At 45.9% G+C, this 27795-nt stretch overlaps 1 protein-coding gene across 4 annotated transcripts; it reads left to right on the top strand.

The window, feature by feature from the left end:
- On the top strand, positions 1–27534 carry slka (STE20-like kinase a). 4 transcript variants are annotated; one of them, XM_056609767.1, is made up of 19 exons: positions 1–589; positions 2798–2962; positions 6938–6986; positions 8099–8248; positions 8536–8608; positions 9633–9827; positions 10919–11000; positions 11235–11366; positions 11737–12903; positions 13327–13457; positions 14578–14701; positions 15393–15572; positions 17994–18086; positions 21447–21576; positions 23006–23130; positions 24548–24739; positions 25262–25387; positions 26144–26257; positions 26674–27534. In XM_056609767.1, the coding sequence occupies exons 1-19, from the start codon at positions 440–442 to the stop codon at positions 26818–26820; spliced, it is 3525 nt and encodes a 1174-aa protein (XP_056465742.1). In that variant the 5' UTR covers positions 1–439; the 3' UTR covers positions 26821–27534. The 4 variants fall into 4 exon arrangements, with proteins under 4 accessions (XP_056465742.1, XP_056465745.1, XP_056465744.1 ...); XM_056609770.1 differs by lacking the exon at positions 17994–18086 and adding an exon at positions 19371–19442; XM_056609769.1 differs by having other exon boundaries at positions 11740–12903.
- The last annotated feature ends 261 nt before the right edge of the window (positions 27535–27795 follow it).

The following is a 27795-nucleotide window of genomic DNA, read 5'->3' on the forward strand; positions in this document are numbered from 1 at the left end:
GAGCAACGAGCAGCACGTCTTGGAAGAAGAGTTGCAGGATACAGAATACCGCTAACTTCTAAGATCAACCCACCAAGACACCAAGAGCAAGGGACTTTCGTTACCCAATCGTTCGGGAACCTCTTCCCGTTTCCCATCAACGATGTAAAGGAGTTGGTGGTGGTGGATATTGTTTTAACTCCTGTAATCCTTCAAACTGGACCGCTAACGTTAGTCAATGATCGGTTAGTTTGTGTTATTTGGCCGACGAGTGCCGCGCTACGATGTTACGAGTTCAACGGTATAAAGGAAGAAAAGATATGAAAACTCGGATGTATTGATATATATCTGAATGGAACATATTACTGTTATTTGAAGTACATCGCTTTGGATACCAATACGTGTGTGGAGTACATTTTCACGGCGGAAATAACCGCATCTAGTTATCCGGCCAAAAAAAATGTCGTTTTTCAATTTTCGGAAGATCTTTAAATTGGGGCCGGACAAAAAGAAGAAGCAGTATGAACATGTGCACAGAGACGAGGACCCGGAGGAGATCTGGGAGATCATCGGGGAACTGGGAGATGGGGCGTTTGGGAAAGTGTTCAAGGTAAGTGTGTGACAATGATGGCCTCCATCTCTTCTCTCCTCTCCGTTTCCTTATTGTGTGTCTGGTCACTATCTGTTGATAAGACCAGTTCACATTTACTGATGAGCTCGACACCACGATCCCTAGTCAGTGAGACACACGTGCTTTTTCAACGCACCTCCATTATATTCCAAGTGTAACGTACAGATCCGCTCTCTGTCATATAAGACTTACTATCTCTGCAGGAAACGTGATCAATATCAGTATTGATTAGTGGCATTAGGTAATTCATTTGTCTTAGAGGTCTTCGTTGTCATGTTAGCTGTTAATATGACTTTGCTGTGACATTGAGGTAAAAGTTGGCCCTGGTTCGATATTCAACAGTTGAAAGGTGTGGCTCCACTTCCACCGCCAGCAGTGGCTGAGCTGTGAGGTGAATACCCCTCGAATTCATGGTTTCAAGCCAACTCAGACTGGACACGTTAGTAGGATCTCAAGTGTTATGAAGGGGTAGTTACATGTCACCAGCTGAAGAGCTTGTTATCAATGTGTCGTTGCAACAGTTGGGTGGATTGGGACATTTTGCCCACCAGTGTTTTGTTTACACAACCACGATTGGTCAGGATGTTAGACTGTTTTATACCAGACTACGGTACAACCAGAAGATCGAGACTTAGTGGGTCGGGGATCGATTGTAATTTTTGGTCGTTCTCAGCCTTCCAACCTGTTAGTCAATTTGTCTAAAAGCGTCTGCCAAAGGGCTCTATGTAAATAGAGCCAAGTCAAATAATCGTAGAGTAAACTGCACAAACGTTATGTTTACCATTGCTTTATGTTGCTGTTTGTATCTGAACAGCTGAACCGGTAGCTGTAGGTGATATACAATGACGATTAACCCCAACGACCAAATTGATTAATAAAGGCTCCTTTTTGCTAGCATTAATAATTAGCTAGGACGGTTATATTTGCTGAGCCTGATTGCCATGAGGAAAAATAGAGCACGTTCTTTTTCAAAATAGAATAATGTGTGTGTGTGTGTGTGTGTGTGTGTGTGTGTGTGTGTGTGTGTGTGTGTGTGTGTGTGTGTGTGTGTGTGTGTGTGTGTGTGTGTGTGTGTGTGTGTGTGTGTGTGTGTGTGTGTGTGTGTGTGTGTGTGCATACAGTTAGCCTTTATCCAGTTTTGCTATTATTAGATTTGAAGTACGATAATGACACGTGTTTTTAAAGTGGTATTGTTAACCGTGCATGAATCAGCCTTTCGAGTTGGGAATGGGCAACTCCCTGGCCTACTTCATTACGTCCTCACAAAGCAACAGCCAACGTCCTCACATGTCTTGGCATGGGCGTTGGGATGTTGCCGTTGAAGTGGGTGTGAGGCATGGCCACGCCAAACCATAGGAGACAGTTCATGCCATTGCCAACACAATCAAGTAACAATTTGGCCCTGTTTGCAGAACCAGCTAGTTCACATAGCTGCTGAATACACCGATTAAGAGACAGAAATGCCTCAGCCTATGCTTTGTCATGTGAATCTTTGGGCTGTAACTGCCAGATTAATTGAGCCATATGGTCAATACTATGTGTTTGACTAACCTTACCCGATTATGTTGACGTTGTAGGTGGTGTTATTTGTGTTTGTGTTTTATTCATCGATAAAAGAGTACTTCTCAAGATCAGACGGAACGAGAGAGCAAGAGATGAAATTAAATGTAAAGAGTTGTGGTATTATAGTCGCTTGCTCTAATGCCAACACTCGCTTTTTCCATGCAATACAGTTTGTAGGTCAGCACACGTTTTTGAGTGTTTGGTTTTAATTCTCAGAAGGAAATGTCAAACGTAAAACCAACCCCATCTTAGTACATAATCTTATGATATAATAAAACTTTGCAGAGAACTGACATTTTTTAAATGCTTATTTGGAGCTGCACATCCAATGGAGCACTCCTGTGCTTTTTGCTGTTAGCTCTGAAATGCTGCATGCCTTTTTGACGTAAATCGCTTATTGTGAGGCTACCATTTTCAAAGCCTGTAGTGGCAGTGGCTCAACTGGCTGTTATGAAGGTCTGTTATCATTCAAAAGAAGGCTTGTATCCTGCAGTTTTGCTATACCTAAACAGGGTTTCCCGCAAAAAATGTGTTAGTTGAGGTTGTGGGGATGCCATCAGTCAAAGTCCCAGGCAAACAATTGATCCAAAATGTACTTCTATCTTTGTTGATGTACTTCTCCAGGCCCAGAACAAGCTGAACGGGACCCTGGCAGCAGCCAAGGTGATCGACACCAAATCAGAAGAGGAGTTGGAAGATTACATGGTGGAGATCGACATCCTGGCCTCCTGCGACCACCACTACATCGTTAAACTGCTGGACGCCTTCTTCTTTGAAGGGAAGCTATGGGTAAGAACCCTCTGTCCTGCTAACGCTTACTTATACACGTTTTGAGTATTTATAGGTGCATGACTTCATGATGGAAGAGTGAAATATGATAGTATTGTTGTATGCACAATGCTGCCATAAAACAGTTGAACAGTTGAACAACGAACAGAGCAAGATGATTAAATGATATGTGATGATGAGCAGGTTGTTTAGTTTTGTGTTTTGAACTCTCCAATCGAAACACCCTTTATGTATTGTATTCTTGACTGTTTTGAACTGTTGCTAATTCTTTCTTGAAAGCAAAACCAGGAAATAAAAAGGCTGTAATTATTGGCAATTATTCAAGGAATATACAAAAATGTAAAATAGTTGGAGTTTGGCCGGGTAGTGCATTTAAGGGCTTGGAGTTGCTTAAAAAGGTGATGCAATATTGTCAAAAAGTTTTTATGTCACTGTCCTCTTCCTGCGCCTGTAGTTATCACCGTACAGTACTCTCTTTATGAATGATGTGCATGGTCACTATAACCCTGTTGCACATATTTGAATTGGTCTACCTTGCTTATTTTCCCCCTCAAATCTTCAAAACCTTTCAATTGTTACAGGACAATGTGAAATATATTTATAATAGATAACCTCCATAATATAATACATTTTCCAAATAAAACTGGTTGTTAGTGCAGGAGAGAATCCTTCAGGATCGAATGTGGCGTTTTTTTAAAACTTTTTTATAATTTTTAATTCCGCTGCTTCTATCCAAATCCTCTTAATTCAGATACGTCTTTACGGATCAGTTAAGAGGAAATGCCATCTTTGCTGATGGATTTCTACTGGTAGGCAGCAAACATGTGGTTCAAACGTTGTACCCTTTGGCTAGGCTCTGCTCCACCATGCGGCCCGGTGTGTTGGCTTGTTCCATGCAGTATAATTGGGCTGTGGTAACATGTTGGGTCAATGTAAATTTCAAGCCTGATGTATAGACTAGTTGTCACCAGACACCGAAACCAATTTCAGCTGACAGGAAATTAGGTTAATTAGATGTGTATTAATTATAATGATGTGTTTAAATGTGTTGACATGAATGGCATTTTTTGTATTTGATGCCCAGTCCATCGCTCTACAGGAGATAAGATAATCATCCACTTATCCTACCAGAAATTCACAAGACTCCTCCCTCCATTTTTTCCTCCAAACCAGGGGAGGTAACCCCTGCAAAGCCTTCAGGAAAGCGATAAGATGAGACATTTTTGTTAGGCTTAAACAACACAATGCCAGTCAGGGCCCATTCAGTGTGTCTCTGAGACCGGGCCCAGAGAAACGAGACAGCTAGCTCTCAGGGGGTGTCATGTAGCTGTCCCTCATATCCATGGAGAAAGATAATGGAACCAGGAGAGGTGGCCAGAGAAAGTGCCTGTGAATAATTCAGATCCGCATGAGGTCGTTCCCTCGGGTCTCTTTCAGCAAGGGGCCCGGCAGATGTGTGACTGACTGCCCCCATCTGAATGTGTTGGTCCGGGTGTTTTGTTTTTTTTCAGTCAAAAATAAATAAATAATGGTGTGCCATTTTTGTAATTGGAGATGTTACGCTTACCTTTGCTTTAATGCTGATGATTGCTGTTTCATTTCGTTTTGGTCATTATTATATCGGGATTGCCAACCTTGGGTACCGTACCTGGCTGGAGTGAGATTCTGATGCCATGACCTTAATCACGTGTAAACATACTCGCACACACTTAATCACGTGCACTCAATTACGTGGACCCAATTAACCATCAGGGTTTAAAAACGTAGTCCACTTACACATGTGGTGGGAACGGGAACCTAGGTGTACGATTTGAGGATAAGCCTGACTGACTACACCTGCTCTCTGACCTTCTCCACCCAGGAAGGCACTCCCAATTTCACAATATCATATATACCCTCACCCAATAAAGGGCATACGGGTTTGTACACTAATGTAAGGGAAAGACGTTTTGTTTAATTCCCATATAAAAAGCTTGATTGAACGCCTTGTTGACTCCTGGCTGTGAACTCGACCAGTGGTCCAATAAACACTGAGGCCCTGTCCTCACGGAGCCGATTTTTTGGTGAAACCACATAAGTCTTCTGCGTTTCGGCCGACCGTCCAGACGGAGCCGGCGAATCCGGTGCCTGAAATCGCACATTTCTGAAACCATGTCCCAGGGTGGTTTCAAATCTATCTGGACGAATGCGGTTTCGTGTTAGGATTCGTGTGGGCGCCTGAAACGCAAACAATGCTGTCATTAGCCCCCCACCAGCTGGGCGACGTCAGAGTTGCTAACTTTATTTTAATTAAAAAATATATACATAAAAATATTTCATTTTCAATAAAAAAAGCTTTAAATACAGCCCCTTGATAAATTGTATTAATAACTTTACATTCAAAAGTTTTTCTGCTCAATTTAAAAGGTTGAATCTCCTCGTGACTGAACGTTTTTATACAGCACGCAGGCTGTATGCGCGCAGGCTTGATGCACTCCAGTTCTTTGCTGGAGTGCTTTACCAGAAGCAGCAGCCCTTATGGGCCTGGAATGTGTACCAAAGCGTTTCTACAGCTTGTTATTATTGCATCGTCATTTTTTTTTTAGTATTTGGAACATGGAAGGATCTTAAAGAATCCGGCTCTACTTTTGTGGTGATTCTCAGTTGTGAATGGACGCCATTGTTTGCCTGTTGCAGAGTTATGATTGATATCGTCCCATTCGCCCAATCGATTACCTCCGGCTGTCCACTGATGCGCTACAGACGCTAATAGACTAAAAGAGATGGTGGTCAGGTACACGGCAGGGGACCATTACCCCCAACGTCGGCCATTGGTCAGGTTTATGGTCCCACTAACCGTGTTAGTGAGATTGCATTATGATAATGTGATTCGCTGCGGAGCTAGGTCCATCGGTGTTTAGCTGGATCGATGGAGGTCTGCTAGACAAAGATAGGCTGCCTCCCTTCGTGTAAGACTTGGCAGATTTATGTAAAGTGTTATGGTAATTAATAAGCAAAGGCAATCATGCTAGCACACAGTCTCTTTGCTTGTGCATCAAACTGTGCGTCTTACATAATCAGTTCGGTCTTAGTTATTCAAGTCATTTTGAGTTTGTGTTGTAAGTTGCCAAGTTAGTGACGAACTGATTCACATATGATGTCCGGCTCCCTTTAACAATTTCCTGTACTTGAAAGATTTTTGCTAGATTTTAACAATTAAGTTAGAAATAGTAATTCTTCACTGTTTTGAAGTGGAAATATGAAGATCAAAACAGTGTATATCGCCAAGGGCAAAGGTTTACCTGGATACCGAGTTCAGAGCTATGTAACTATATTAAAGAGTATGTGGTGATACTGAAACAAGGACGTCGTTTTAACTAGAAAATAGGATGAAATAACCTTTCTGACTCAATACACAACTTCTGCTTGTTTCTAGAAACACAATCCATTTCCAGTGAAACCGGTCTTCTGCATGTCAACCGGTCATACCCCAAAGAACAACACCTGCTTGAGTTGAATACACTTTGTTCAGCAGGAATAGATTAAATAAATGCTCTGTATCTCGATAACCTCAAGATACCTCAGGATTGAGGTTGTCTTTTCTAAAACCAAACTCTTGTGGCTTGGTGGCTTATCCCACTACCCACAACCCATGGTCCTATGCTACAAGTCATTCCCTCTCTCTCTCCTTTCCATGAATACAAAAAAATTGGCTGAAATATATATATTTTTTATTTTTAAGTTGATGCCCACGCTGAAAAGGCTGGTGCATTCGATTAAAAACTAGACAACATAACAGATCAGTGGAAGACAACATACAACTCAACCCAACACTACCTCAAATGTTACAATATAAAGTGCCGGCATTATGGGTATCATCTGGATGGAAGAAGGTGTTTTGACTTTAGTGATGAGCCGTTCAGCTGTGCTGAACCTGAACCTGAATCAGGGCTGTGACCCCATGTCCTGTGTTCCGCCTGTCCTCCTCTGCTGCAGATTCTGATCGAGTTCTGTGCGGGCGGTGCAGTGGATGCCATTATGCTCGGTAAGTCACAGTTTATTTTAGGGCAGTGTTTTTGTTTCCGTCGCTCCTTTTTCACTGTGGTGTTCACTTTCTTTCCATCGCAAAAAAACACTCGCAGTGGGACATTGTTTCCCATCGCCCTCCACAGAGTGGGGAGGACCGGCCCAAGTGCGTAATTATCATCCCCGCTCAGATTTCAAATAAGCGGTTGGTCCACTCCAACGACTTTTTCTACCTCTTATCAATTTTGATCACACAAAGAGAACACCTTCTTTATGTGAGACGGACTAACGTCATGCTGCGGTGAATACTGGAGATCTCCCCCCGACTTAATGGCACGCTGTGATTAACGCTCGTTCAACGGGAGGTTTCAAAATCTGGGGCTTTGATAAGAGAGATTTTGGGAGAATGTTCTGGGGGATAGTTTTCTCCGGTTTTGTGACATAATCATACTTGACACCCTCACGCACACTGACTCACACACACTGACTCACGCACACACACATCTCTCCCTCAACCACACAAATTAAAAATACCTCCACGCACTCGCTCACTTAATAACACAACACACACACACACACACACACACACACACACACACACACACACACACACACACACACACACACACACACACACACACACACACGCACACACGCACAAACCCCTCCACACACTCTCAAACCCACTCAAGTTCATTCATCCAGGCTGACTAAAACCCGGGGAGGAGTGCTTCCTCCTTGTTGCTACGGGTGACCATCAGAACAACTATTTATGTTATTGTGCCTGATTTGCCGGTGTTGCTTTACAGTCAAACAAAAGATTAACTTTGAAATGTACTACAAAAGAAAATGTGCCGCCAACTGCCACTATTTTGTTTTAGAAAGCGATTTTTATTCATGAACTCTTTACTTATTTATACCTCCAATATTGGCACCTAAATTATAATAATGTATCGTCTATGTTATATTATATTATAATTTCTTTATTATTTCTGCCATAGGTGTAACATTTCTTAAGGATAAACTGTTAAGCAGTGGCATGAGCTGTCTCAAGAATGCCATTTGCGGCACAATGCTCATTAAAAAATAAACGAGGGGGGCTCTGACTCTGTTGCGCACATGGGCCGACAGAGCTGGAGAGGCCCCTGACGGAGCCCCAGATCCGGGTGGTGTGCCGGCAGACACTGGAGGCCCTGGCTTACCTCCACGACAACAAGGTCATCCACCGGGACCTGAAGGCCGGCAACATCCTCCTCTCCGCATCCGGCGATGTGAAACTGGGTACGAATCGATAGATTCACCATTTACCATTTAGTCGTTGATATTATCCACCATTAGTTGATGGGAGCAGGTATTAATTGTGCAAACTGAATGCAATGCATTGTTTGCATTGGCATTTAGCATGGAGTGTGAGTTGATCCAACCTTTGACTTTGAATTTAAGAAACGGCGCTTTCCAAACTGTTCCAAGGTTACAACCTGCCACTTTGGAAAGTGGAATAGTCAGAAGTGATTGATGAAATGAACGGAATGAGGAACTTTCTGTCCTACTTTTTATTGTATCTTTAGCTGACTTCGGAGTTTCGGCTAAAAATACCAAGACGTTGCAGAGGAGAGATACATTCATCGGGACGCCCTATTGGTGAGTCATGCCACCCTTGACAAAGAGCACTTTCTTCTCAGTGTTAATGATTTATCCCCCTGCCCCAACCCCCCCCCTCCCCCTCCCCCAACCCCAACCAGACGGAAGTGATCGCATGATATGTCTTAGCCGGGGGGTGATTTCTGACTCGCGGCCACGTATGAGCAACAAGGGAAGCTTCCTGTCCTGCTCAGGCCCCCCAGGTTGTAGCCTGATCCTTGACCCTAACCCTCGTCTCCCAGAAAAGATACATGATTCCCTCATTACGTAATACGCATAAAGAATGTCTCATTAACTGAGACGCCCCCCCCCCACACCGCCCCAAAGCTGACGGAGGCATGAATTGCCAGACCTAATTATCTTTAGCCTTCTGCAGTTGATGCTTAAATATTGTATTCAAACAATATCACTTAAGCGGGTGTGATGCTATACTGAATATCAGCACTTAATATTCAGTCGTAGGAACGCACACACGCCCACGGGCCGAGTGCCGAAGAAAATCCCAGCCGTGATTGTCTTTTATAAGTTAACAGTAACAAGCAACCGCAGATTATGATTTGTTTGTTTATTTAACTATTATTTGACTCTGGCCAGTTATTTTGTATCATGTATATTTATCTGTAAGTTTCCGTTTATTCCCATGAGTTTTGAAACACCTGTAAGGCGGAGTGGTATATTTTAAAGTCCCAGCTCTGTTATACTCTATATCAACACTCATGGAATGCCTTTTGTCCAATCAAATTCAATTCAATTCAATTCAATTTTATTTGTACAGCCCTCAATCACCATTACAGTCTCAAAGGGCTTAACAGGCCAAATATTCATGACAAATTATCAAAGTATATTCTTGTTTGTCCAAACGTTCCGTCCTTTTATGGCACTATTTAATTGTGTTTTTGCTTTGTTTGACCTCTTCTTTTCTCAATTAACTTGCCAGGTTAAACATTGGTTAAATACATGTGCATTCCTACACTCACATTTCCTCATCGACCTGTTCCACTTCTCCCCCCCTTGCTCTGGGTAGGATGGCCCCCGAGGTGGTGATGTGCGAGACCTCCAAGGACCGGCCCTACGACTTCAAGGCCGACATCTGGTCCCTGGGGGTGACGCTGATAGAGCTGGCGCAGATCGAGCCCCCCAACCACGAGATGAACCCCATGAGGGTCCTGCTGAAGATAGCCAAGTCGGAGCCCCCGACCCTCATGCAGCCCTCTCGATGGTGAGGTGGTGCACCCGCACTCTGGGGACGGTGGTGGAGAACACACACTGGGCCCCTGTCGGGGGTAGCGTTGGTGGTAAAGAACATTCACTGGGCCCCTGGTGGGGGGTGGTGGTGGTGGTGGTGGAGAACGCACACTGGGCACCCTGTCGGGGTCGGTGTTGGTGGTGGAGAATGCACCTGAATGCTTCTGGGATGTTTTTGGTTGATCTGTTTGTTGGAGTACAGGGATAGGGGGATAATAGTGGTACCCAAATCATTGATCTAATTTCCCTTTATTGAAATAAATAAGATGAGTTTTTGTATTTAATGAAAAGAAAATACCCGTGAAGGTTACCGTATTTTCCGGACTATAAGTCGCGGTTTTTTTGTAGTTCGGCTTGCCCTGCGACTTATATTTCGAAGCGACTTATATGCCAAAATTGTGCGTACATAATCTTCGGCCGCAAGATGGCACCGTCATTCATTAGGCCTACAACTGAACGCTGCAAGCCTACTGCACCACCGAATAAATTATATTCTCGTCGTCATCGTCCTCAATGTCCTCCGGTTCAACCAAAGCTACCCCAGCCTTAGCTGCAATGTTGTGCAACATAGCTGTCACACATATCACAGCGCATGACTTGGCCGGCGAAAACTGGAGCCCTCCGCTGGACTTGTGTCTAAAGCGCAACTTCCACCTCCCGATCGTGCGCTCAGGTTTAGGACCGCGGCGCATACGCGTCCGGTGGAATCCCGGTGTCACTGAATTCGGTATACTCTCAGAACTACGAGTGGGACCGACACACCTATAGGCCTATTGCTATTGCAATTTTATTCAGTCTCTCCAGACTAAACGTTCTTGTTTAAATGTTTAAAAATAAATGCGACTTATACACCGATGCGACGTATATATGTTTTTTTCCTCGTCATGGAGCATCTTTTGACTGATGCGACTAATACTCGGGAGCGACGTATAGTCCGGAAAATACGGTAAGTTAATCATATGTAAATTATTTTTGTGTAGTTTGTATATATTTGAAACCCTGGGGTCATCAAGTATTTTTTTGTTCTACTTCCTCATATCAACGTTTTTCTTGTCGACCCGGCAGGTCTCCAGAGTTCCGTGACTTTCTGAGGAAGGCGTTGGATAAGAATGTTGACCAAAGGTGGGGCACAGCCCAGCTGCTGCAGGTGAGTTGGCAGGCTCTCTCTCTCTCTCGCCCCTTATTCTCTCTGTTCTCTCTGTCGTTCTCTCCCTTCACTCCCTCTCACCGGTCCCCTTATCTCACACAGGGAGGTTAATATGTAACGTAGTGTGCGTTTGTGCTTGAATCAAAGCATTCCACTTCAAACTTGTGTGGTGCTCGTGAGTTTGGCAACCAACAATCTGTTTGCCTGTCTGTCTGTCTGTCTGTCTGTCTGCAGCACCCTTTCGTGTCCAGCGTAGCGGAAAACCGGCCTTTAAGAGAGCTCGTTGCCGAGGCCAAAGCTGAAGTCTACGAGGAGATTGAGGAGGCGAAAGAAGAGGAGGATGAAGAGGAGGCAGAGGTCCCTCCAGTACGTATGGTTTGAGCATCCACTCTCTTTGCAGGTCGATATGTGCACATCTCGACCTGCAAGATTGTCAAGCCTGTGTATTGATACTGGACCCATGGAACAGAGAGGCCAAGTGCTCTGCATAGTCAGGCATCACATTTTAAAGACATTCAAATGTAAAATTTAAGTATAAAAAGGTCAAAAAGTCGATATACCAGACCATGCATATGTTTTTAATGCAAAAAGTAAATGGATAAAGTTACGTCACACATATTGTAAATGTAGAATCCTTTGAATGGTGATCAGTGTCCTGTACGTTCTGCTGCGTAACAACAGAACTGTCCACGTTCTGTGCGTTCACATGATCCAACCACCCGTCTCCTCTATCCAGCAGGACGCTGGGCACAAGCGGCTGCCGTCGGACGTCAGCGCCGCCAGCTCGGAGGACGAGAAGGTTCCTCCGCCGGCCGCCTCCGTACTGGAGCCTGTGGCCGAGCGGGCCGAGGCCCCGCCCTCCGCCGTCGCCGCGGACGACGACGACGGCGGCAGCGGGAAGCTCTCCGACGAGGGGCTGGGCACCAGCAAGTTCGACAAGGACGAGGAGGAGGAGAAAAAAAAACCCGAGGCGTCGGACGCGAGCCGGGGAGACGACCCCGTCGAGAAGGTCCCGGTCTCAACGGAGCTCCCGGAGGCCGGGTCAGACCAGGGCGCTGTGACCCTACCCCAAGAGTCGTCGGACACAACAACATCAACAACAGAAGACGAAGGACAGGAACCGGTGACTGTGAGCCAAGAAACCGGGGAGGAAGAGAGGGAGCCACAAGAGAAGGAGGCCGAGGGGCAGCCGCCTCCAGAACCAATCAGCGAAGCGACCAGCGAGGTAAAAGAACAAGACGGAGTACCAAATGCTGGCCCTCTGCCTGCAGTAACCACAGAGTCTGCAGGGAAACCAGAACAACCAGCCCTTGTGTTAGAGGAAGAGAACAAAAGCCCTGCAGAGGAAGTGCTGCGACAGGAAGCAGAAGAGGAGAGAAAACCGCACCGAGCCGACGAGGGCGACAAACAGGAAAACGAAGAACCAAACCGAGAGTCGAGCGTTATCGGCGAGGACGGAAACGGCGCCGCCGCCGAAGCGAAGCTCAGCACGGACGAGGTTGTGTCTGTTGAGGCAGCAGAGGAGACTCAGACCAAAGAGGAGAACGCACCGGAAGCAGAAGAGTCTAAAAGCCAAATCAATGAAGAAGCCAAATCCACCCCGAACGGCCCCGAGCCTTCATACGCCTCGATGCCGGTACCGGCCGTCCTGGGCGGGGAAGGGACGGCGGCGTCTACCAACGAAGAAGAAAGAGGAGGAGAAGGCGTCGTCTCGGTACCGGACAGCGAGGCCGAGTCGGACAGCAAGCGGTCGGAGCAGGGCAGCCCGTCGATCCGGACGGACGCGGGGAAGGACTCTGACTCTGGGAGCAGCTCGGCGGCGGACAGCAGCAGCATGGACATCAACCTGTCCATCTCCAGCTTCCTGTCCAAGAGCAAAGAGGGAGGCTCCATCTCTATACAGGTACACCTGGAGGCTCAGGAACCCACCTTTTATTCAAGCTTTTTTAAAGCAGCAGTACTGCTTTGAACATGATTGGTCTAAGAACTAACTAACTCGACCCCAGGTCATTAGACAATCAAAACTATTTTTGAGTACCATCAGAATGCTTTATCATGATGCAATGTTGTGTATTGATTACATTTTTTAAAGTCAAACTGAATTGCTAATTCTGGCAAAGCTGCATAGTAGTTGGAATTCACCACGCTTCGTAGCAGATGCACAACATATGAGAAGTCGGGGTCATGAGAAATGTCTGAGCTTATCACTATATATTCGGGTGCACTTCAGTCATTAAATATCAGTGACTGCTAAAGTGAAATATAAAAATGTTGACAAATGTTGTTACTGTGTAGTTCACCGTAATGTAAATACTTGTTTCTTCAGGACTCGAAGCGGCAGAACAAGACGATGAAGAAGACGCGTAGGTTCATGGTGGACGGCGTGGAGGTGAGCGTGACCACGTCCAAGATCGTCACGGACAACGACGCCAAGAGCGAGGAGATGAGGTTCCTCAGGTACGCTTCGGGAGCTGGTCTCCCAGATCAAATCTTGGATGTATGATCCGAACAGACTGGAGGAACGGGGCGTTTCACTTCCTTTCGCTTCATTTGTTTCGACCCGTCAAGTGGCAGAGGCAGGGATCTGTAAGCGCGTCATTGTGTAACAGGGAACACAAACTCGACCAGACACGTAATCAAATCCGCTCGGTCTTCCCTCTCGCAATCATATATCTCCTTGATAGAATATCTCCGGCCAACAAAACTGGAAACATACCTCCACCCATTTGACTTTGTCACACTCAGAGCCTTCTCCCCCTACAGGAGCTCTGCTAGAGCATAGTAGGACTGCTGGATCCCAGATCAGCTCTTAGTCTGCTAGCTGTAGGATTTAAATGTGGAGCACGGCCTATTTCGTATCCAATAAGCCCAGGAATAGATGTGGTTCTCACACTGGGCTCCCACAGCTAACAAATGGCACATAGGTTAAATGCTTTTATGGATGCTGCACTTATCTCCCGTTTTTTTTCCCAATTCCCCATTCTTAAAATGACTGAATTAGTATGCATGAACACATGTTGCTGAACATATTCAGATTTCGACATGCAATGATCCAGAAACACAGATGGAGGGACAGAGTTGTCTCTAATTTAAGTGTGGGGGTAGCTTTATATAATTCTAATGCGGAGAGGAAAGAAGAAGATTGGATTCGCTTGCAGTTTCAAAAGCGACTTGATAAAACCTCCAGTAGGTTGCATATTCAAAATGCATTTGACTACTGAATACTAATGTAGTATGGATTCATAAACAGGCTTTCAGAGTAATATTGCTGCTGTAAGGAGGATATTTGTTTTCGTCGTCCATCATCAACAGAACAATTCATATTTACCATTTCATGCCTTCCACTAATGCACGTTGATAATTGAATTACTCGGGCGCTAAACACTTCACATCACTCAGGAACTAAGCACAAATCATTGAACATTTTTAAATATCAATGTCGTTCATCACTGATGGATACTTTTACTTTGAAAATTATTTTAAGTGCGTTGCGTCTTACAATACAGTCATTCCTGGGTATTGATCCTGGAGGTCATTTTATTTTGAAGTGTTTTAAATGCATTTGTGTGGCGTCCAGGCGCCAGGAGCTGCGGGAGCTGCGGCTGCTGCAGAAGGAGGAGAAGCGGGCCCAGCTGCAGCTCACCAACAAGCTGCAGCAGCAGAGGGAGCAGATCCACCGCCGCTTCGAGCAGGAGACCACCGTGAGTCACACCCACCGCTCTTATTCTGAAAGGGATGACGACTCACTGGTGTTTGTTTTCAATGTGATGGAGAAGAGGCTAATATTCTCCTGACATATAGACAGTGTTTGCTGTATATGCTAATAAGATCAGATAAGAATATTATTTTCATTTAATATCAGTGATCCAATATACCCTGATGTCCCTCTCCTCTATCCTCCTCTCCTCTCTGCCTTCCCTCTCTCCTTTAACCACGCCCCTCTTTCCTTTAACCACACCCCTATCTCCTGTGACCACTCCCCTCTCTCTCCTTTAACCACTCCCCTCTCTCCTCTAACCACTCCCCTCTCTCCTGTGACCACTCCCCTCTCTCCTCTGACCACTCCCCTCTCTCTCCTGTGACCACTCCCCTCTCTCTCCTGTGACCACTCCCCTCTCTCCTCTGAACACTCCCCTCTCTCTCCTGTGACCACTCCCCTCTCTCCCTTGACCTGTCTCCTGTGACCACTCCCCTCTCTCCTGTGACCACTCCCCTCTCTCCTGTGACCACTCCCCTCTCTCCTGTGACCTTTCTCCTCTGATCACTCCCCTCTCTCCTGTGACCACTCCCCTCTCTCCTGTGACCACTCCCCTCTCTCCTCTGACCACTCCCCTCTCCTGTGACCACTCCCTCTCTCCTGTAACCACTCCCTCTCCCCATGTCCCCCCACAGGGTAAGAAGCGGCAGTACGACCAGGAGCTGGAGAACCTGGAGAGGAAGCAGAAGCAGACGATCGAGCGGCTGGAGCAGGACCACACCAACCGGCTCCGGGACGAGGCCCGGCGCATCAAGGCCGACCAGGACAAGGAGCTGTCCAAGTTCCAGAACATGATGAAGAACCGCAAGAAGGAGGTACGCAGCCGCCCGTCGCGTACGCTAGTGGGGTCTCTGCATGGCTTGGACTGGGACATCGAGCGGGCAGTCGTTGTGCTGGGAGTGGCGCAGCAAGTAGAAAGCACACACTTAAGGTCCAAAGCATACTTCTGTGTCGAATGGTGACATCGTAGGTACACCGCGTCATACGAATCAAGGTGTATGTGATCCTCCTCAACACGACGATCAAATTTTAACCAGAAGGTGTAGCAGGAAAATCATGTAGTAAATGTCATTCAAAAAAATTCTTAAGACCGTGTCAATGCCTACAGCTGTGGCTACGTAACTGGCTACGCCGGTTACGTAGCCACAGGCTACCCTAAAGTGGTAGCTGTTCGATGCAGAAGTTTTCTTTATAATGGCCTCAGGACGCTTGCTTTCTTTGGCTCTGCCGCAAGACATTGGCTCCAGCAGCCAGCTGTGGTTTACGTTCTGTCGCTGCGCTGCCTGACAGATATCTAAAGAACGCTAAGTGGCAGGCTGTGCTCGATGGCTCGGGCTGCAGAGAGCTCCATGTGGATGGATTCATCATTCACCATGCACGGTCCCCCCAGGCCCGCTTATCTGTGCTTCCTACTGCAACACCGCATGCCAGTGCAACAGCTATTGCACATCTACTCTATTTATACATGGCTCATATCATTATTGTTAAGGGATTCTATTTGTAGTTATAGGGGAGGTTGGGAAGGATATTCTTGTGGGTTATGGGTTCGACCCCCAGCCGAAGGATACTGGGTTATAAGTCCGATGTCTGCAGTCTACCTGTAGGCATCCTTGAGGAACTCACCCTAAGCCCCTGCCTGCTCATAAGTGACCAAAGAGTGAATCTATAGTATGGTGTAGCATCTAAGCATGGACCATGGCTAAATGGTAAATAAATACATAGGTGTATAGAAGCAGGGTGCTTCACTAGAGGGGAGCGCAGAGCCTGGGATGTGTGGTGTGTTTGTGCTCTGCCTCGTTGATTACTGTCATACTGGGAACGATTTCTCGAGACATCTGCTGTGCCGGTTTTTAAGCCTTTTATACTGGCTTAATGTGGGATGGTAGCCTGCCAATGAAAGATGTCATCCTTTATAGGCTTCATGGGAGCCGTACAGGGTATTGTGGGGGCGTTAGGGAGCAGGAGGTTTGTTTTCTGTAGAGCTGCAGCGATTAATCTATTCAATTAATCGTTTTAGTCATTTACAAAGACGTGTATAGCTCTACAAATGCAAACTTGGGTGCACGTTAACTTGTGCGGCTACGAGATTTGCCATTATTTATGGCATGTCATAGACTTAATTGTGTGCTTGATTAATCGTAGGATATCAATAGATTAATCTACTATGAAAATAGTTGTTAGTTGCAGCTCTAGCTTTCTGTCTAGCTCCATGTACTTGTCGGTTAAGTGCATGGTCTCGTCAATATCTCCGCAAGCTATTATCGTCTGTGCAGACTTGCTTCCACATGTTGCTGGGCTTCTGAATGAATGCTTGCAGAATGTTATGTATTGGTTATCCATTGAAATACACAGACTTGTAGCATTCAACAGACTTGTTAGAATAAAAAGTTGTGCATCACTTTTAATAATTGTATGTGAATAATATTTGTTTTTGACCTGTTTTTGTTTGAAACCGTCATTGTCACTAACTCACTTTGTCTCCTGTATGCGGATGTGTGTGGTGGCTTTTGGTGCTGGTGATGGGAACGCAAACTTGGGAGATTGATATTGTTGTTTTGTGGGTACAGGGAGTAGGTTACAGTAATGGCCTTATGGTGTAACTGCAATGGAATAATTTGGCTATATTGTCTATATTGTGGGACTGGCATTAAAGTGCAGAGGCTAGAGTGTTCGACTCCCTTGCTGAAAGGTACTGGGTTCGATCCCTCAATGTCCATAGCCTAACCTTTTAGACATTCTTGAGCCCGATGAAAAAGGGTTAGGGTCTACTTAATAGACTCTACTTAACAAGAAGAGGCTTTCAGGCAGCCTGAGAGCCAACTAAGGGGGCCTAAGTTGTCCATTTACCAGTCTGATTATTCCTCAGTTTCTCACAAGGCCTTTGTAAATCACTGGGGGTTTAACTCTTGCCACGGTAAGGCTAGGACATTCTGGAATGAAACTAACATCTTCTGCTACCTACAACAAGATCGACCTCTTTCTTCAAATCGATCGATATTCTCTACTCTCTTTAACCGGTGGATCCATGTGGTAGAGGGTTACAAATCAGAGGAAAGTGCATTTGTCCATCTCATCACAAACTCTGGGATGAAATCGGGTTTCCCGTCTCACATTTGATCAAAAATGGTGGCTTCGGATTTTCCGTATCTCAGCTCTTATAAATCGCGGCTCTGCCCGTCTTTACATTTTGTTGGCTAAATTAAAACGTCCAAACCTATCAAACATGCAAACTGTAGGTGAAGCAGGAAGTGGGCCAGTCGCCCAAACACTTGAGAAAAGAGCTTATGAGACGCTTAAAGGAGGACCTGTCGCTGGTTAAAAGCGCAGAGGTAAACCCACTCACCACAACTCTCCTTCTCCTTCTCTTCCCCTTTCTCCTCCTCCCTCCATCTACTCCATTCATCCATCATAACCAATTTTTTTCCCATTGCATTCCCGCTCTGGTCACCTGTGCTCCATAACATCGGAGGAAGAAGACTTTAACCATCAAGAATAAAGTCAAGACTTATTTATACTCCAATATAAAGCTCCTTTCATTCTTCTTTTTGCTTATTCATGTATTTATTTCTGACTTCATCTCTTTTATTCCCTCACTTCCCTAGTCTTTCTTTATCTCCCCCTCCTTCTCTTTAATTGAAGGCAGCATGCCACTAGGAATGAGCTCGCGGCCCAGCCTTTAGGCTTGGTTTCAGAGAACCTCAGTATAATAGGAAATAACAACTCATTCATTCCATCAATCCATCATCATGGTCTCCTTGTAGGGCGCCACCCTGCTTCTACTCACCAATACTCCCATAGTAACAGGCCAGTGTGTAGACCAGTTGTTATTTGTTATTAGGGGTGGGGGGTGGGGTTTGTTGTGTAGCTTTATTGTCAGTTAGGTGCGTGCGTGCGTGCGTGCGTGCGTGCGTGCGTGCGTGCGTGCGTGCGTGCGTGCGTGCGTGCGTGCGTGCGTGCGTGCGTGCGTGCGTGCGTGCGTGCGTGCGTGCGTGCGTGCGTGCGTGCGTGCGTGCGTGCGTGCGTGCGTGCGTGCGTGCGTGCGTGCGTGCGTGCGTGCGTGCGTGCGTGCGTGCGTGCGTGCGTGCGTGCGTGCGTGCGTGCGTGCGTGCGTGCGTGCGTGCGTGCGTGCGTGCGTGCGTGCGTGCGTGCGTGCGTGCGTGCGTGCGTGCGTGCGTGCGTGCGTGCGTGCGTGCGTGCGTGCGTGCGTGCGTGCGTGCGTGCGTGCGTGCGTGCGTGCGTGCGTGCGTGCGTGCGTGCGTGCGTGCGTGCGTGCGTGCGTGCGTGCGTGCGTGCGTGCGTGCGTGCGTGCGTGCGTGCGTGCGTGCGTGCGTGCGTGCGTGCGTGCGTGCGTGCGTGCGTGCGTGCGTGCGTGCGTGCGTGCGTGCGTGCGTGCGTGCGTGCGTGCGTGCGTGCGTGCGTGCGCAGGTAGGCTGAGATCCTGTGTTTGTGTGTACGCTCACAGATGGGCTCATGTGTGTGTGTGCGTGTGCAGGTGGGCTCCTGTGAGTTTGTGTGTGTGTGTGTGTGCGTGCACAGGTGGGCTCCAGTGGGGAGGTGTGTGTGTGCTACCCTGCTGAGGGTCAGTGCGCTGTGTGTGTCTTCCCCCTCCGCAGGCAGTGGCCCAGGTTATGATTCAGTCTTTTCAGTTGTCCTCTTGCGCACTCTTCAACGCTCAGATGCAGGATGTAAGTCACCCCCTCCCGCCCCTCACTCCCTCTCCCTCCCCCCTTTCCTCTCTCGCCGCCTCATTCCGTACTTAAATGTGCTCCGTTTCCTCAGGTCAGAGGTCAAGGGGGACACATGTAAGCATGGGCGTGGTGTTGTCGGGTTTTGTTTTGCAGTGTCCTCGTCGCTACAGTGTCTCTCTCTCTCGTTCTCTCTTTCTATCTCTCACTTACTCTCTCTCAACTCGCTCTCTCTCTGTTCTCTCCCTGTATCGCTCGACCACCAGATCATCACCCGTGCTGTTATATATGTACAGTATGTGTTCGTGTATACACAGTGTTGTCCTTGGACAGTAGAGTAGGTAGATGTTCAGGTGACACAGGGACCATATCCATTTCCCCCCCCCACATTGATGGAATTAGTTATGGACCTTGTCATATAATTCCTGTGGCGTCCTCTCCGTAAAGAAAATGACTCCGTTCCCGAAGAACATAGTGGGTTCCTAATTGCCCTTCTACACACAACACCACTGTGTGGAGTACAATCCTGAGTAAATCCACTGACGTTATTTGTATCCATAAACATCACAAACCTATTTCCTTTATGATGGTGGTAAATCAATGAATCTACCCTTCACGTTGCACTACAATAATTGTAATATTTCATGATCAAACATCATTCATAAATGCAATGCTTTTAGTTGAGCTTCTACTTTGTATCGAATTTTTCTCACTAATGGCAATTATCGAAAGGCCAGATCATTTGAACACGCAAATGTACGTATGATCCCTTTTTAGATGTGTTATTATCTATAAATCTCAGCTCTTTAAACTCTCTGTCTCATCTCCATTATGGATCCATTTTCTCTCCCCCATGACCCCGCTATTTCTCTTCTTCTCTGGTTCCAGTGAAGTGATGCTGTGATATTTCTGTAGTGCAGTGCTCTGTTCAGTTTTGTGACTCCAACTCAAAAGATTGTGGTTGCTATGACACCTGCCCACGGCTACCATTTAGAACCATTCATAGACTGTTTGCGTGATGCACCGTGTGTGTGTGTGTGTGTGTGTGTGTGTGTGTGTGTGTGTGTGTGTGTGTGTGTGTGTGTGTGTGTGTGTGTGTGTGTGTGTGTGTGTGTGTGTGTGTGTGTGTGTGTGTGTGTGTGTGTGTGTGTGTGGTGTATCACGTAAACCGACATAAGAAATATATATTGTTGTAATGTCCACATTTTTCCATGTAAGATGTCTGAGTTTCTTTAAAAGCGATAGAAATGTATTAATTGTATTCTTGTAAAATGTTTTCGCTTTATCTGTCTGTTCCAATGCCTGTCTTGTTGAGTTTTTTTGAAGATGTGTTCAGAACTTCATTATTCCTTGAGTCCGTCTTCTCTCTCCGTCTATCTCTCTCTTTGAAATGATATGAAATAATGTTGGAACTCCTTTCATTCCCTCACCACACCTCTCTCTGTTCCTCTCTGATCAGACTCTTTAGATAATTCTCTCACTTCTTCGTCCTTTACCTCTGGCTGTTGTAACTCCTCTTTTAATGTCTGAAGTGTGTGAATGAAGTATGTTTGAGCATCTCTCAATCCTTGACCTCTTCTGTGTGTACCTCTCTCTGTTTAGTCTTATTCTTGAAAAAGATGGTAGAACTCTTTCAACCTTGTGTTCCTTAACTCCCTCTTCTCTCTGTCAGGAGCTGTCTGTTGTTGCTCCCTTTTATAAAGTTGTGAAAGTATGTTTGGAGGGTCTTCTTACCTTCCGTTCTCTCTCCATCTGGACATACCGATGTCTTGGCGTTCCTCTGTTTGAAATTGTTTGTTTGAAAACCTTTCGTACCTTCACCTCCTCTTCTTCTCCCTCTCTGTCCGTCTGTCTCTCTGGAACAAGATGGCCCTTGTTTCATTTTGCTCTCCGTCTATACCTTTTCTGTTGTCTCCTCTTTTTGAATTGCCCTGTATTTGAGCTCCCCTTCGTTCCTTCACTACCTCTCCTCTCCTCTCCTCCCACTCCCCGTGGCTCCTGCAGGAGCAGGAGTTCCTCCAGAAGCAGCAGCAGGAGTTGGACGGAGCGCTGAAGAAGATCATCCAGCAGCACAAGATGGAGATCGCCACCATCGAGCGAGACTGCCTCAACCACAAGCAGCAGCTCATGAGAGGTACAGGAAGGAAGTACTCCCACCCCCGACCCTCCCTATAACCAAATCTGTGCAGAAGGATGTGACAGTGATGACCTCCTTTAACAACCAATGCTTTTATTCGCCCTGGAAGTGGGGCCACACACCATCGAGTGCAGATTAGATATAGGAATCAGCACGCAAGGTTGATCGAAGCTGGCAGACAATCTTTTTATAGTAGAAAGAAAAGTTGCGACAGTGCATTCTGACTCCAACACTAGACAATTAAGGAAAACGTTGAGTGCTTTACTGAAGCTGTGGTCGAGAAGGATGTTTGGCTCCAAGACAAACGGCTCTGGGTTCAATCTCCAAAGTCTGCAGTCAATCCTTGAGTAAGACGCCCCTAACCCCCCTACCTGCTCCTTAATCACATGCGTTGAATTCAATGCAAGTCCTGTCATATTAAAGCGTTTGCTGAATCATTGAGTAGTAAATAGTGTGCGACATGGTGACTGTTGGGGAGAGCTGAGATGATTGTGTGTTTACTTTGGGACCCAGAGGCTGTCGAGTGTATCAGAGAGGCTTACTATGGAGACTGTGATGAGAGGAGTGTATCAGAGAGCTTACTATGTGACATGGAGCCGAGTCAGAAACCTGAGAGGGTGCTTGTGGGTAGACGTGGGTCTGCCCACAGGCTGATGTCACTGTCTGTCTACTCATCATCAGAGTAGACTCAAGAGTCAGAGTGGTGGTGTAGTCTAGTGGCTTTGGGTGGTAGAACATCCGGTTCTAGGTTTTAATCACCCAAGTCTACTTGTAGGCATGAATAGTCACTTGGATAAAAACATCTGCTAAATGACTTTATAGTACTTATTCCTTAAATTCTTATGTTAAAGTTAGGGTAGGCAATTTGGAGGAACCCGCCTGAATAAACTAGATTTTAAAAGTATCCAACCGAAAAAAAAAATACCACCCACTCTTCAGGCCTCCCTGGATGCCACTCCCCCAAAACACAACACTAGCTCGCTAGCTTTAGTCATGGTTCTGCCTAGCCTTGTGGAATACTTTAGTCATGCACAATGATTATATGGGCAGACTAGGTGCAGGTAGAAGGTAGATGGACTGACAAGTTAGTCATCCATTCATTGAACTTGGTATGAATGAAATAATTGGGACAGGCTAATTACAGGCCTGTTACAGCAACAGATACCTTATTTTTCCCATTTAAGGTCAGAGCATTTGATTTATTGATTGGCATCGGGATGTAAAGAGGATTTCAACAATATGAAAATATGACTGAAGACGCTTGTTAAATAAATGTCCTACCCTCGCTTTGATTGATGACACAATGACTAAATTGTGAGCACAAATGTCCTTCTGGATCTCTATGCTATTACCCCAGACGTGGCGTGTTTATTGGCTACATTCTGTATGTGTGCCTGTTTTATGACCTCTTCTTCTTCTCCTGCAGCTCGGGAGGCGGCCATGTGGGAGCTGGAAGAGCGGCAACTCCAGGAGAAACACCAGCAGCTCAAGCAGCAGCTGAAGGACCAGTACTTCATGCAGAGACACCAGCTGCTGAGGCGACACGAGAAGGTCAGCAGGCAACAAGATGCACTCATGTTTATTCGCTGTTTCCCTTTCTCACATCCCGGTTATAAATGGGTTACTGTGTATGTGAAGAAAATTATCTCTTGAATCCTGAAACTTGATACGGTAGGAAGATGTCTAATGAAATGATGCAATTTTGTGATTTTTGGCACTTCAGGGTGTGATTACATGTTGTCTCTGTTGCTATCCAAGACCTGGTCGAGATACCTTTACTGTATTTATTCTATTGTTAGAGATTTGAGTCATGGAAAATGCATACATTTTTAATTAAATGTTTGTCTGCACAATTTTTTCTTATTTTCCAATCGTATACTTTTATTTCATGTTTTCTGAATGATAGTCCTTTACCCTCTTTTAAAGATTGCCCTTTAAATGTTAATCAAAGAGGACGTGCAATGCTTGGCTATTTTCTTATGTAAGAGTATGTAAGTATATGGAGTCTGCCACATCCACTCCCTCCCTGATTTATTTTGAGATGTTGGACCGTTGTCATCAATTGCTAGCTAGTGCTAAACTCAACCTGGATTCTCCATTCAGCCCCCGCCTCCCACCGGCACCCAGCTAGCGTTTTTAACCCAGAGGGCCTCTGCGTTTTAAGGCCCTGTACCGTGTCTGAAGGGTACCACATCAACCAACCCAACCTTGCTGCGTCCTTCCTCAGGTGTCTCTCACAGGAGATGGAGCACATCCCGGTTATAATTGGGTTACTGTGTATGTGACAACGTAAACCCCTGAATCTTGCAACTTGATATGGTAGATCAATGTCTTATTGATTTGATGGAACCTGATGCCATTTTTGTGATTTTTGGCACCTCAGGTTATTATTATTTCATCGTAATTCGAACAGCTTACATGTTGTCTCTGCTGCTATCCAAGACCTGGTTTCGATTCCTTTACTGTATTTATTCTATTGTTAGAGATTCCAGTCAGGGAAAAGTGCATTTTTTTTAATTTAAATGTAAACTATGACTATTTTTTCTTATTTTCCAATCATATACTTTTATTTCATTCAATCAGAAATTTATCAATCAGAAATTTATGTTTTCTGATTGATAGTCCTTTGCCCTCTTTTAAAGATTGTTCTTGATATGTTATCTAAGAGGACGTGCAATGATCGGCTATTTTCTTATATAAGAGTTATTTCATTAAAGTGTGAAAATATTGGAGTCTGCCACATCCACTCCCTCCACGCTAAAAAATTGTTATGAGATGTTGGACCGTTGTCATCAAATGCTAGCTGGTGCTAAACTGAACCTGGATTCCCCATTCAGCCTCCAACTCCTACCCCGCTAGCGTTTTCAACCAGGATGGCTGCTTTGTGAATAAGGCCCTATAACATGTCTGAAGGGTACCGCATCAACCAACCCAACCTTGCTGCGTCCTTCCCATGTGTCTCTCACAGGAGATGGAGCAGATGCTTCGCTACAACCAGCGGCTGATCGAGGAGATGAAGAACCGGCAGACGCAGGAGCGCGGCCGCATGCCCAAGATCCAGCGCAGCGAGGCCAAGACGCGCATGGCCATGTTCAAGAAGAGCCTGCGCATCACGGCCAGCGCCGGGCCCCCGGAGCAGGAGCGAGAGCGCATCAAACAGGTGAGGGCCTTTGTTAGGGGAGCCCCCCTCCCACGCCCACAGTGTGGACCCCCTTGGTGTTTTCTGAGCTGTTGGTACATTGCAGTAGGGCTGGGCGATTAATCGAATTTTGATTGCGATTTCGATTTAAGCGTCAAACGATCACTAAACTAACAATCGAGTTGGAACGTTTTTCTTTCTTTTATTTTTTTATCTGTACATTATTTTTGAATTGATCATTTTCGTGTATTTTCTTAAGGCGAAATTTAAAGTTCTCAGTTACAAAGTGTTTTTGGAGAGATGCTGAATATTGCATCATGTTTTCAAACTCACAAATGATCGTTGATTATTCGGGATTTCAATATTAACCAAAATAATCGTGATAAGATTTTTTGCCATAATCAAGCAGCCCTTCTTAGCAGTAGTGTGTAGTGAATGCTGTCAGTAAGTCTTACCTAGAGCTGGTGTGGCCACGGCCGGTAACAGCTATTCTAGCTCGCTAAGTTAGCTCTAGCCCTGAGCTCAGCACTTCTCTTCTTCCAGTTTGCGGCTCAGGAGGAGAAGAGGCAGAAGAGCGAGAAGATGAACCAGCACCAGAAACACGAGAACCAGATGAGGGACCTCCAGTTGCAGTGTGACTGCAACATCAGGGAGCTGCAGCAGCTACAGGTCAGCCTGCCGCACGCACGCACGCACGCACAGGGTTGCCCGCAGTCGCGTTGTCTCCAACCCTTCTGCGAGATGGTGGAAACCATGGATGTGGTACATACCTGAAGCTTGTGTGTGCGTGCGCATGTCAAGCATGGTTCTCTTTTAAACTGGCCCTGCGTCTTATCCGGTTGGGACGGTTGTGAGGGTGAACATATCATTTTTTTAATCGAGATACAATCTAAATTCTTAAACGCTTGTATAATCTTGATATTTCCAGGGCTGTTCCCGACTCCAAGTTGCCTCGGAATTGACAGTTCAATCGATTTCTTTGTGTTTTGTTGTGTAAACCTATTTTCTGTCTTACATGCCATTACGGTTGCATACAAAACAAGACTGAGCTAAGCTAACATGCAGAGCTCCAACAGATCTTTTGACAATAACGCTCCAGATGGTTGGGTCACCGTGGCAGCACAAGCTTGTTTATTATGTGTTTGTCTCGTTGGATCTCGCATGAAACAAGCCCACGTATCCTCACGAGGCATTTCTCCTGTCATCATTATTGCCTCTTTTCCATGAGTAACGTGTTATGGGATCCTGCATCTAAGCCTTGCCATAACGTTTTTTGTGAATTATTATAATGCACAGACAAAATAACTGTGTGTGTGTGTGTGTGTGTGCGTTTGGATAACTAGAGATAGACATTTAGCTAGATCTTTGTATAAAGGAGGATTAAAGGAGACGTAAACATGTGGTTTTGTGACGTCTCTCTGCTAGAACGAGAAGTGTCACCTGCTGATCGAGCACGAGACCCAGAAGCTGAAGGAGCTGGACGAGGAGCACGTCCAGGAGATCAGGGAGTGGCGGGAGAGGCTGAGGCCCAGGAAGAAGGTACTGTAGTAGAGGGCGTCTCCATCACTCCCTTCAGTGGCTTTATAGAACTACAAAAGTAGTTCACCGCACCATATTGTTTCTAGGGCAATATTTCAATCCTCCCTACTGTATTTTATCCAGTGGATATGAGTTCCATTATAAAACATTGTATGGCAAGCCAGGTAGCAATGTCTTAGAAATGTCTAATTACCAACGCCCTTATTCTGTCCTATGCATCGCCCATGCATAAAGTGTAACGTATTCCTCAGACAATATTTGTCTTCCGTGTAAAAGTTTCTATCCAGAACAGAGGTTGTCTCTAATTAATTACTGCAACAAAGAAATAGGCCCCAGATCACCAAAGTTCCTGCAACATGATGTTATCTATCCACCAACTAATGGCCTCTTTGTCTTGTTTCTGCTGCCCCCTGCAGGCACTGGAAGAGGAGTTCACCCGCAAGCTGCAAGAGCAGGAGGTGTTCTTCAGGATGAGCGGAGAGTCTGAATGCCTTAACCCCACCACCCAGAGCCGGGTTTCCAAGTTCTACCCCATCCCCAACATGCATAACTCTGGCTCATAGTCCACGAGACAAACGGCATGTCTAGCTACTCAACCACTGTGGCTGTGCTCACAGGCTCCTTCTAGTGGCGCCGGACCCCATTTTATTATTTTCTGACCGTTACTGATGAAATGGCATGTGATTACTACACTGCACTCTTTCATTTTTTTCCTCCACCATTTGCAATTGTGACATGCCTGACCACACAGACTTTCACACACATACACACGTATAAACACACACACACACATTACAACACACACGTGCACATATACAATCACACGCACACACACATTGTGCCACTGGTTTCCTGGCATTGGGAAATGTTGTACAAAGGACAATCCTTGCTTTCTGATAGCTTGATGGCAGAAGGCAAATCGCATTGTTCTAATGATTTGTAAGCACAGCCTCTTATTGTATTGATAATCTTCAGTGCCTGATAAGTTACAACTATTATTTAGGTTTTGTTTAGGCTCTTCCAAGGTTACATGCTGAATGTCTGGCAGGTCTTGCAGTGCCTACCGTGTATGTAAACGTTGATATACAACAAACATCTCCATATGTAGGGATAATGTATCATGCCTTATTCCAACCGTATGTGGCCTGGGAAAGGGAAGCTTGGGCACCCACGACCCAACCCCCGGATAAGCGGTTTGAAGATGAGGATGAGGCCTTATTCCAACCGTATGTTTCTTTCAATCTGGGAATCCACTGTTCTGGTGTTGGGGGGGGGGGGGGGGGGGGGCAGGGGCGAATCCACTAGTGAAGCAGAGTAAGTGATAATCCAGACTTTTTATTTTTTAACATGCTATTTATTTGGTGTGCTGCGTTTAGGTAACATGTTGGTTGCTAGTTGGTCTGGGAAGGGGAGGGTCGTTGATATTGTCTTGGGAAAGGCTCACCAGAGTTCTGTGTTCTGTGGGATGTAGTGCGTGCTCTAACGTTGTCTGGTATGTGTATGTGGAGTCCAGTGTGGTGCTGTGGTAATGTGCGTAC

Source organism: Gadus chalcogrammus, chromosome 15 (genome assembly GCF_026213295.1).
Source record: "Gadus chalcogrammus isolate NIFS_2021 chromosome 15, NIFS_Gcha_1.0, whole genome shotgun sequence".
NCBI lineage: Eukaryota > Metazoa > Chordata > Actinopteri > Gadiformes > Gadidae > Gadus > Gadus chalcogrammus.